Source organism: Octopus bimaculoides, chromosome 8, assembly GCF_001194135.2.
Source record: "Octopus bimaculoides isolate UCB-OBI-ISO-001 chromosome 8, ASM119413v2, whole genome shotgun sequence".
Classification (NCBI taxonomy): Eukaryota; Metazoa; Mollusca; class Cephalopoda; order Octopoda; family Octopodidae; genus Octopus; species Octopus bimaculoides.
This window is the reverse complement of record NC_068988.1, coordinates 4,821,556-4,833,270: the sequence shown is the minus strand read 5'-3', so window position 1 is coordinate 4,833,270 and position 11,715 is coordinate 4,821,556. Positions and strand designations below refer to the sequence as shown.

Genomic DNA, 11,715 nt, shown 5'->3' with positions numbered 1-11,715 from the left:
ATGCAAATAAGCCAGTCATCATATTGAAAGACTTCAGACAAAAATCATGCCTCCTCATTGATATGACTGTCCCAATCGATATAAACGTATCTGTCAAGACCTACCAAAAACTGAGCAAATATAAAGATCTTGAAATAGAAATTAGCAAAATGTGGAACCTGAAAACTAAAACAATACCTGCTGTCATAGGTTCCCTAGGAATGATAGCAAAAGGGGATGATTGCTACCTTGCACAAATACTAGGAAACCCTAAAATGACAGAAATTAAAAAAATAGTGCTCATGGGAACTGCCCATATCCTAAGTAACATACTGTCTATGTAATCTCAATTGTTCTCATGTTCTCTTAAACTCGTAATTTTCTTATGTTCTCTTAAACATTCTCTAGAACAACACTACATACAAAACCAAATATATGGCACCCTAGGCATAACACCTACATGAACTTCTAACTTGTCTCTTGAGGTCTGTGGGTGAGACTTGGAGCCAACTTGTACAAATGCAAAGCAAAAGTCAAACATAAAATAAGACACACGGCCTGGATTTTGTGGGGAGGGGACAGTCGATCACGTCGATCCCAATACTCAACTGGTACTTAACTTATCGACCCCGAGAGGGTGAACGTCAAAATTTTCCTCGGAAGAACTTGGACTCATCGTTATGACGGGCGAAATACCGCTGAGTATTTCGCCCGGCGAACTAACCATTCTGCCAGCTGGCCGCCTTAACAATAATAATAATAATAGTTGTAGTAGTAGTAGTAGTAGTAATAATAATAATAATAATAATAATAATAATAATAATAATAATAATAATAATAATAATAATAATAATAATAACGTATGTATACAGATATACACTTGTCAATTGCACTCAAACAAGGAAAACTAAACCTCGCCACAGTCTTCTTAAAGGCAATCGCTCTGAGACTTACAGAGATACCATTCAACCACGATAGCAGGGATGCTTAACTACGGGAAACCACTTTTATGCCGTCGTCTATTAAGATAAGTAGTTCTATTAAATTGATATTTCTCCAAAACTCTATTTGGCGATGCTCCAGCTTTTTGACATATCTCCAATCCCTAAGATTAAAGCCAGATATATATGTTATCGAGAACCTATGGATTTCAAACACACACGCACACACACGCGCGGGTGCGCGCGCATAGCTGTTCATACATAATGATGAATGTGTAGTATGACAATGGCTGTGTAGTTCCTGTTGTCTCCCCTCTCCACCAAATTCATTAATTTAATCTCTGGTTCTGATACCTTGATTATATCCAGTTTAAATTTCTTCCTCTCTGAGCTTGAGATCTTTAATCTATTTCAATAAATATTGTCGGTCATTTATTCTTGTATTCGAGTTGTACTAAATCCCGATGTTTCATCCAATGGTAACATGTATTAAGACATATATTGATGTTATTTTGCATGTCACACAAATACTTTTCAACATACTCCAGCTCTGTTAACACCGTTAGACTCGAAATTTAATCCCCTTAAAAATCACAAGCTAGTTTAAAATAGTTAAATATGTCTTTATACAATGTTATTATTGGCAATATAGATACAGTTTGAAATTTTCAAATGCTGTCTCTCTATCAAGTATTAAACTATAATATTTCATGTTTAAATTTGGTTAAAATTCTTAGCAGGTGGGAAAGTTGCATTTATTAATTGCAACATTGTCAATACTGCAGCCATTATAATGATAAGTGCTCATATATCGAAAGAGTAGTTTATTTTCATAAGGTATTGCTAGGATGCAGTAAATGCAACAGCTACTGTTTCGCTTGGAGGCAGGTGGATGGCAAAAGGAATTACAATAGAATCTGCAATTATAAAACAATTTGTGATAACCCAATGTAAATAAAGTCTGTCAAGTAACAGAGCTCTGGACCATTGAGGTAGGATCCACGTGGTTGATTGAGCAGCTAGAAATAGCATCCACAGCGTCCTCAAATTACGCTGTCCTTTAAGTAGAAATAATACATCGAATAATTTAAAGACATTCTAAATACGCAGAATGGCTACGGCTGGAAAACAAGCCTGCCCGATGAAGTGGTCCTACACGACAACAGCAACAACAACAACAATAATCTATAAACTTAATCTGTGAAGAACAGAAAATTACAAATGAAGTGAAAATATAAAATAATACTAAGACATAACGTTGAAAATATATTTCATCTCATGATATTTAAATTGGTATTTTCTATTTACATACCTATACCAATTTTGAAATATAAGAATGGTCCTAGTCTTTCTGGAAATATTATTTTAATTTGAGGCCAGACATGGTAGAAGAATTGAAGAATTTGCATTCTAATATATATCTTAAAATTTTGTATTTAAATCTCAGTAGGTTAGATTTATTTCTTCAATAAAAGCTAAACAGCCCGAAATTTTGGGGGAGGGGGCCAGTCGATTAGATCGACCTCAGCACGGAACTGGTACTTAATTTATCGACTCCGAGAGAAGGAAAGGCAAAGTCAAACTCAGCGGAATTTGAAGTAGGAACGTGAAGACAGGAAATACCGCTAAGCATTCCGCCAGCTCGCTGCCTCAGTGGTTCGCAAATATTACGATGACTACTATATTGAATATGGCCGTTCCTTCTCTCTGTTCATTCGACAACAGCAACAAAATCTACTACTACTACTACTACTACTACAGCTTTTCCTCCTAGTGTATATTATAGTTCACCTTATTTATATCCCGTAATAAACACTTCATTCTTCATTCCTTTGGTACTCTGACCGCCATCAAACCAGAAAAGTTGTACTTGAATTTCAGCCACATTGATCTAACTAATCATAGAAGGCCTGAAAAGGTCAAGGCCGTTAATCTTCACCCACATAATTTATATTTCTCAAGTGTATTAGATTAGTCTCAATTTCTTTTCTCTCTCGTTTTATGTCATATGAAATGTTATTCGATAAAATAATTCGACAAATGATTTGGCATAAATAATTGAGATGAATTTTATACACGTGCGAAGTATGATTAATTATTCCATATTTCCTGATAAACATCACGATAGCTTATGAAAAACAGCTAATAAATTATTTCGAATCACCTCTGTTCAATAATTCATTCTAAACTCAGACTAATAGATTCAAAACAGTTACGTCAAATTTTCAAATTTTAGATTTAATCACTTTATATATTATTTTAATGAAAGCAGTCAAGCCAAATAAAGCTGATTTAATTAGACATTACATCAATATATATTTCTATTATTAAAATTAAATTTTATTTTCTATTACAGTAACGAAGCCTCGAATCGTGGATTTTAAGAACAAACGCGTGAATCCCGGAGAATATACGGTTTTCAACTGCACTATTTCAGCCTTTCCTACTCCTCGGCGAAACGATATTACTCTCAGGAGCTCTGTTAAGAAACAAATTACACTAAGTGAATCTCACGAATTAAAAACATTCAAAAATAGTCGGGCCAATATTTTTAAAGTAAATTCTGTGGCCAAAAATGAGAAATATACATGTTATATGGATGGCGAGTCTGGTAAGACGTCTCTTACGATTCCTGTCGACCTGTATGGTGAGTCTTCTTCTTTATTTTTTAGTTTCATTGGAATTGTTTTCGAAAGTTTACAAATGTAATCACCTCTGATATAGATTTCAAGGTCAGAAATTTCGGGGTTTGGGTAACTGGTACTTATTTTATCAACCGCAAAGGTGAAGTCGATCCTAGCGGTATTTGAACTCAGAACGTAAAGTCGGAAGAAATGCCTCTAAGTATTTTGTCTGGTGCCGTAACAATTCTTCTATCTCGTCGTTTTAGTCAACTCTAGTATTAGGAATTGTTCTATATTTTAAAGTAAGTCTTGTAATAAAAATACGACTACATATGTCTGAAGTTTACTTCTCAAGAACGGAATTTCTTTTACGTAGCATTGTAGTTCAGAAGAGTGTTCGCTTTCTTCTGAAACTCCACTCATATTCAATATTACAATTTCAGAAATAAACAGTTTCAGTGCCGACGCCTGTTCGAATCACTACATCTCTTTACACTCCTGTCAGTATCACACTTTCAACATTTTGTTTATGGTACGCAGCTCATTAAAAGTATGATGTACACCTCTTAGAAACGTTAGTAAGATCCAACCAACGACTATATTCAGAAACTGGGTTGTGTCTTCTGCTTGCATGATTCGGGAGCATCAGCTCAGACTAATTGGTCATGCAGTACGATTTTCAATATTGTATCCTGCGTATCGTGTCCTCTTCTCTGAGGATCTGGCTGGGGTGACGGTTTTTATTAGTCAGCCATTGCCACATGGTCACCGTGTTTAGGAGAAGCTTCTCACCTAGACGGGAACTGACAATGACATTGTTAGGAAAGTTTCCCCGGATGAGCCAAGTAAATACCGACAAATGGAGGTTGTAGCGACACGCTTCACCCATACCTGACCTGGCCTCTTAGAAACAATAAATTGTTTAAATTAGACCATTCCTTATATATTGATTCCTAATTAGAGAAAGTCAATCACTTTGTACAACAATCGTAATTGCAAATATTGATAGCTGTTTAATGTGGCGTTTTACATCACGCTTTCTTCTATTTTTTGAAATGTTAACCTTACTTCCTTTAGCAATTCTTGCACAATTTCCCATCAAGATTGATCTGTAAATCATGCAGAAATTGGTAAATTTATTGATCTCTATCGTAGTTCACAAATACCCTACATTTGTTGACAAATAGAAATACAATAGTATGATGTCCTTATAAGTCCCAAAGGTTTAACAGGCGTCATCGAAATAATTATCATTCAACGAAGAATGAGAAGATTTTCACAATCTCAGCTGAAATACTCAAGAAGCTATTAAATGATTGATTCCACTGCTAAGAAATTGGTTTCGGCATCAGTTATCCCAATGAAATTTCAACTCCAGCTGTACTGAAACGAAATTAAGTACAATAAATCGTTTACAAAGACACTCCCACCGTTCGAGTTGTTAATGCCCTTTATTAATACGGCAAGCTGGCCGAATCATTTGCACTCCGGGCAAAAGGCTTAGTATTTCGACCATTTTTACGTTCTGAGTTCATATGGCGCCGGGATCGACTTTGCCTTTCATCCATTCAGGGTTGAGTAAATAAATACCAGCTTTCGTGAGCAAGCGAGGTTTAAGTTTTGCTGCAACCCTTTTCTTTCGCAATTCCTCACTCCAAATTCGTTGGCAGGAGCTCCAGGACACACCAGTTATATCGACAAGTTCGGCAATTGTTTGGTGATGGTCCTCCAAGATCAGTTCACGAATTTTCGCAATTTCATTCGTTCGAGAGGTCAACGGTCGTCCTGAAGGGGATTGGTCTTCAATCGAAAACTGCCTATTCCTAAAGTATGAAAACCACTCGTAAACTTGTGTTCTGCTCAAGGCAGCGTCATTTTAAAGCTGTTTGAAGCATGACAAAACAGAACTTCACAGAAACACGCTGTTCCTTCGCTTCAGCTGTCTCAAAAACCGACGAACAAGGGAGACGCACTGCAAAACAAAGACGCACCACATTGTTGGACGGCCTCACGGGATGAAGCCGGTCGATAGACTGATGCCTGAGGGTCGCATCAAGTGACTTCTATCGGTGAAAATCTGAACTACAACGCGCTTGTCTCACAGAGAACGTTTCCGGTTACTTTTGGGTACCTCCTCGTACACTATGATACCCATCGCCTTATTTCTTTTGTGGGTCGCTTTTATAACATAAAGGGCTGAATTTATTTATGCAAGATTTTCTTGTCACGTTCACTTTCATTCACCTTTTTACTGTTTCTTTTGCTATCTTCTTGTAATTTCCTTTTGGTTTCTCTCTCGTAGATTCCTTTATATGTTCGATCATTTGTGGTGGTCGATATTCTATTTAAAATATATACAGAGAAACTTGTGTCAGTTCCGGAAATGATTTATTACATTTCCATCAGTATTGATCTGAAAAGTTTCTTGTACATTATTCTAAATAACGTGTTATTGGTGAGGGTTTGGGTCAGGCCATCGGACTAAGGACCATATCCGGGGTTGAAAGTGTCTTAATTCGTTTTACTGTTTTCCAATGCCGTTCTTGATTACAATATAAGCAATCATCAAGTAACACTTAACAAACATAATTTCCATTAAAACAAATTACTTATACATTTAAACGAGGAAAAATAATTCGTAATTCATTCTTCTATTTTTTTATATTGACAAGAGTAAGGAAGAAAAAATATATATGACCTTTTTTTGCCTTTATTGTCCCCTATAAGAGCAAACATAATTATAAATTACTTTCAAAGATCATATTTCCCCCAAAATATATTGATTATTTCAGGAATGAATTGTGCACGGAAACCTCTTTGATCAGAAAAGTACTAAATTAATAGAAGTTAATATTTCCACTAATCACTCGAAGCGAAATTTTAATCAGAAAATTCCATAATGTGTTTTCATGTTATTTTTATTTCCTTGAAACATATATTGTTCTCAGATATCATTAAGAACAATTCTTATGTTTAGGACTTCTAAATCTTTCTGAAGTGAACGATGGCTCCATCATTAATCCCCTCGAATTTGCTGGTCTGGTACCTAAACTATTAAATTTGTTTCAAATTTGGCACAAGGCCAGCAATGTACCATCCCAGTTTTCATCGTTGTCGTCGTCTTCTTCTTCTTCTTCTTCTTCTTCTTCTTCTTCTTCTTCCCTGTCTTTAATGACTATGTCCGGTCGATTATCCTGGATCGTTATTATTATTATTATTATTGAATTAGTGAGTAGTGCATGCTACCAAAGTGACACTGGGGTAAAATATATGAAGCCATGTATACCCATCATGACTACCCGTTTGATAAAGGTACACCAGGTACATGCATCACAACCACATGTGCGCGACATGGTGGTCACATATTAAGATAAACAGCGCATGACTTTCCAGGTAGAGCCCAGTTAGAATTTTCTTCGGGTCGAGTGACCCATCCTCAAAAGGTCGCTGAATAAGGGTTGTTTAAGGATGATAAACGAAACGACCATATTTCCGAAGGTGAATTATTCAAACCCCAAAGAATTCCTCTCCCGCTAAGGGACCTGCTCAGCTGGTTAAGGTCAAACAACTGACAAGCAAATTTGTGGTATTGAGCAGAATATTTGATGTAGCCCCTCTTTTATACCAAGACAAAACAAAGAACATGATAACACTTCCAATTAGAGAGCCACTGCTTGTTACTGCATCAGGGTATCTCATACATTTTTACCTGATTCATGGTGGCAATTTTTCCCCATTCATCCGTAAAGTGTATCTCTCTTTAAGGATAATTGTTTATCTCCAGTGTATTCCTAACCAAAAAGACATTCCCTTAAAGGAATTGAACCTTAAATAGCTTCATAATTTTTATAGATGTACATGTTTAAATTATTCAATGTGTCCTAGCTTGTATAAGAAACTAGATTGTGCTTGAAGAATATTTGACCGCAAATATTAGCCGATGGAGCGACCATCGAGAGGCTCCTCCATTGGCATGTTGTTGTGTTTGTAAATGTTTCTGTAATTTTGAAGAGCACTCACCCTCCGATTTACTGTCATCACTCCAGATTAAGTTTAGATACAAAGCAGATACTTCTGTACGGAACTTGGACTTTTACAAAGTGTTTAAACTGTAACTAATCCGGCTTCTTTTCTGATTTATACTAATCGGTTCTTTAATCTACGTATAAAATTTTGTTAAATCTTTGCAATAAGTACAAAAGTTAGGAAATGTTGACTTAAGTGTATTTTATGCATTTTTCGTTATCATTTCTTAGTTTCAAATTCAAATTTGTAATCCCACCAAATGTCATGATGGAACGGTTATTTCCCTTGAAATAAATGTCCATAACGCATGTTTGAAATGCTTTATACATTCTATTAATATAACTGGATACACTTTAAACAAGAATTCACTGCTACTTCTAGCGTGTTGAGTGTCAGCTCGTAATCTCCATTATAGTTTTAGTCGACAACCAGTCAAAATATTGCTCTCCTGCACACATCACATGCATCATGAACAAAACAACATATTAATGTTTCTCTATTTTAATACACAATACGGTCTAACATCAGATGATATTCCACTATTTTTATAATTTATATGATATGCACAAAATATATTGTGTTTAAACAATGCTAAAAATACGAGCCTTTCTGCTGAATTACGGCAGGTATTCACATGTTACCGTCCATATAAATTAAATAACCTATTGCCCTCAAACAAAACTACCATTTTCTTTTGTAGATTGTATGATTACAAATCGGAATATAACTAAAGTGGGCTTGCCTCATGAATTTAGATGATAATTTGTATAGGTAGTTGTGTACGTAGAGAATTCTAAATGACGTGAAATTTTCCAAGAAAATGATTTCCCGGGGGCAAATATAACGACTTTCAAACAAGACCAGAGACTATTTGTAAAACTTAGGAACAAATTTCACAAAAAATTGTATTTTCCTATTCAGTGGGATGTGTCGACGCCCCCAGACGAAGAAGTAGGATCTCCCAAGACATATAAATAGAAGTAGTCTGGCCGTGGTAGGGGTATTGAGTAGCAGTCGAGTAGCAGTTGTGTAGCGGTTGAGTAGAGATCTTCCGAAGGTGCTAGATAACAGTAGCTTGAGACATAACATGGGAAATTCAGTCTGTTCTGGTATGTAACTTTACAGTTACAGACCTGTTCCGATCAGATTAGACTTTTTTTAGCGATGATATTTGTAAAACTTAATATCAACGAGTAGAAACGTCTTTTGGACAATAAACATGACACAAGGAAATGGTGCATGTGGAACAATGGCGCGAACTTTGATAATTCATGCGAAGTGGAGTGGTGATCAGAAGACTATGCTTTGATATGTTTGTTTTTAAAATATCAACCATAATTAAAACAGAGTAATATGTTAATTATATATTTGATGTATTAAGTATATACAGTTTTGAAACAAACACTTCATTCAAACACAATCATTTTTCATTGTTTATTATGAATGTCTTTGTAGTTCAGTGTTTTTTCGCATATAATCATAATGGTATCAATTCGATTGGTTATTGTAATGGTGCTATTAGCTGCTGTCGAGATTTACCAGTGTAGTGATTACTTTTTGATTATTTCTATATTTTTGTATGTCTCTTGATTTATTTTGGAAAGTTTTATATCAACTTATAGCAGGGTGTCTACAAGTTACGTATACGTATCCGTTTCATATACATGCCATTTTTGGTTTCTTTCTTTCTTAAAGGGATACTTATAAATTTAGATTTGCTTCTGATTACATAAGTAAAATTAATTTTATTTAAGATGTATGGCATTCTAGGTAAAAAAAAAAAACAATGCAATAAAATATTAGAAAAGAGGAAGGAGCATGATAAAACAGGTTCCATTAATGGTGTATATAAGTGTAATGGTCTGTGTAAGTGTAGAAATATGAATGTATAGTTTTGTGTATTTCATAGAGAGAAACAGTTTTTAGATTTGTAAGTATCGTACGTTTAAATAGAACAAATATGTGTACTGGGGTCCTTCACCATGCGTCACCTACACAATTCAGATTCACAAAATAGATACACAGCAACAGAATCACTTTTCCTCAATAGGTTCCGTTCTGTTTAACATTAACCCAAAAAGAAATCAAAGAGAAATATCCCTTCACCTTCAAACGATGCAGGGACAAATTTCTTCAAGGAATACCATACAAGCCACCTGTATCCGGATATATCCCAGTCAATGACCACTCTCTACTTGTAAGAGCCATGATACCTCAAAACTTCACTTAATTATTTAACAGAATCTGTCATGTGGAGCTATTAAGTCAACCACTCTCTCCTTTTTCTTGAAGGTAACATGCATTGATAGCAAAAGTGGCTTTCATGTTTTAGTGTTATTGAGGTAGTGTTCGTAAATACAATGTTCTTTTATCGCTACTGGAACTGAAATGTAAGTTATGTAAATGTTAACTCATGCTCAAACGATGATGATAATCAATGTGAACTCTCAGATTGACGTATTTTTTCATTCGAAAATATTTGCTATTTTAATCTTGAAAATTATCCAACTTTCTTTGACTGGCAATAACTGATAAATTGTAGCATTATTGAAGAACATGAAACATAATTTCCGTTTGCTAAATAAAGGAAACCAAAGAAAAAAAGATGACAACATATAATATGAATATTACGTTGAGTAATCTAGGGATTAATAATTCTTGATGTTTTGTAAACTCGTTGACATATAAAGATTGTGCCCAGACCTTCAGAAACTTATTTGAAAGTATATAAACGATCTATTTTTTTCTGTAAAATATCATATACTTATAATATAACACTTTCTGTACACAGTGGGACAAACAATTCTGATTATGGATTTATGAATGCTGTGTACATTTTTGTAGTATAAATTCAAAATTAATGAGGGAATATCATGAAGATCTTGGAGAATGTCACCATTTCAAGTCTCTCTGCATAATCGATGGTAGGTAGTAAGCATCAAAATGCTTAGTAATGATAAAGAAAGGAGAACCTTTCGCATTCTCTATTACCGTCCTGCAATCTGGTGGTCACCTTTACTTATTCTCAAGAGAGACTCTACCTTCCACGTAGTTTTGGTTCTATAAATAAAACAATAATTTCACTTCGATTGACTTCATATAGATATTAAATATACTCTCTATCATACTGCATAATACTTACTGTATTATATGCATAAATAAAAAGAGGAAACTTTATTTGGCCACTTTACCACCTAGAAATAGTAGACAACAACTACCTCAGCACCCACCAAACTACCTTAACAAAACCAGGACGCTGTTAAGTCATCTTAAACTTTAACACACTGCATTTTCTCTAGGATTGTTTCACCTGCCCTGTTACTACAAGGGGGAAAACTCCTACGGTGACATGATGTATTTACAGTGTACTAAAGGTTAAAAAAATAACATTTAATTCTTTGTCATCACAACGGATCGACACAGGATCATCTGAAAGGCACCATCTAGACGGTGACTTACAGCTTTATCAGTTTTCTTGTTGGCCAGTATGACGATTAAGCTCCCTAGCTGTTACTGGATGGTTAATGTCTTAACGGACAATATAGTGTTAATAATCAGTATGCAGACTGACAGATGGCAAATGCAAATCCATTGGAGGTAGTCGTTGGGTTCCTAAATGACATTTTCAGTTTTGTACAGTTAGGAACAAATATTTCGAACCTATGTTTTAACAATGTTTTAACAATGAAGATCACCTTCCTTTCCAGAGGGACATTAATATATCCTCTGCATTTTACAAGGAAGCCAGTTATATGGAGCATACCCTGAAAGTTAATAATGCTTACAAATTTATGTTTACACATTGAATGATTTCTTTTCCTCTCACTGTCTGCAACCATGGTTTATATTGTAAATAGCAAGAACACTTGCTGATTTTCATGACTGTTATCTTATATCTGTTGCCCTCTCTTGGATAACTTCCAGGTCGATATCCACTTGTTAAAAAACGTAGCAATAGAACTTTCACTTTCGTTTATAACAATGCGTTGAATATGTCACAATATTTTAATTTAGTCCTATTCGGATATTATATAACCTCTCTGCCTGACTCTTTCTCACTCACTCGAACTCTATATTTTAGTTTCTTCATAGAAATCGATATATATATATATACATACATACATACATACATACATACATACATA

General features: G+C 34.9%; 1 protein-coding gene across 6 annotated transcripts in view; it reads left to right on the top strand.

The window, feature by feature from the left end:
- LOC106878895 (receptor-type tyrosine-protein phosphatase T) overlaps nt 1-11,715 on the top strand; it is a 596,380-nt gene that overhangs the window by 338,597 nt on the left and 246,068 nt on the right. For all 6 annotated transcript variants that reach the window (XM_014928243.2, XM_014928245.2, XM_014928244.2 and 3 more), the window contains one exon: nt 3,277-3,567. In XM_014928243.2, coding sequence (XP_014783729.1) covers nt 3,277-3,567 — 291 coding nt within the window. The remainder of the gene's footprint in view (nt 1-3,276; nt 3,568-11,715) is intronic.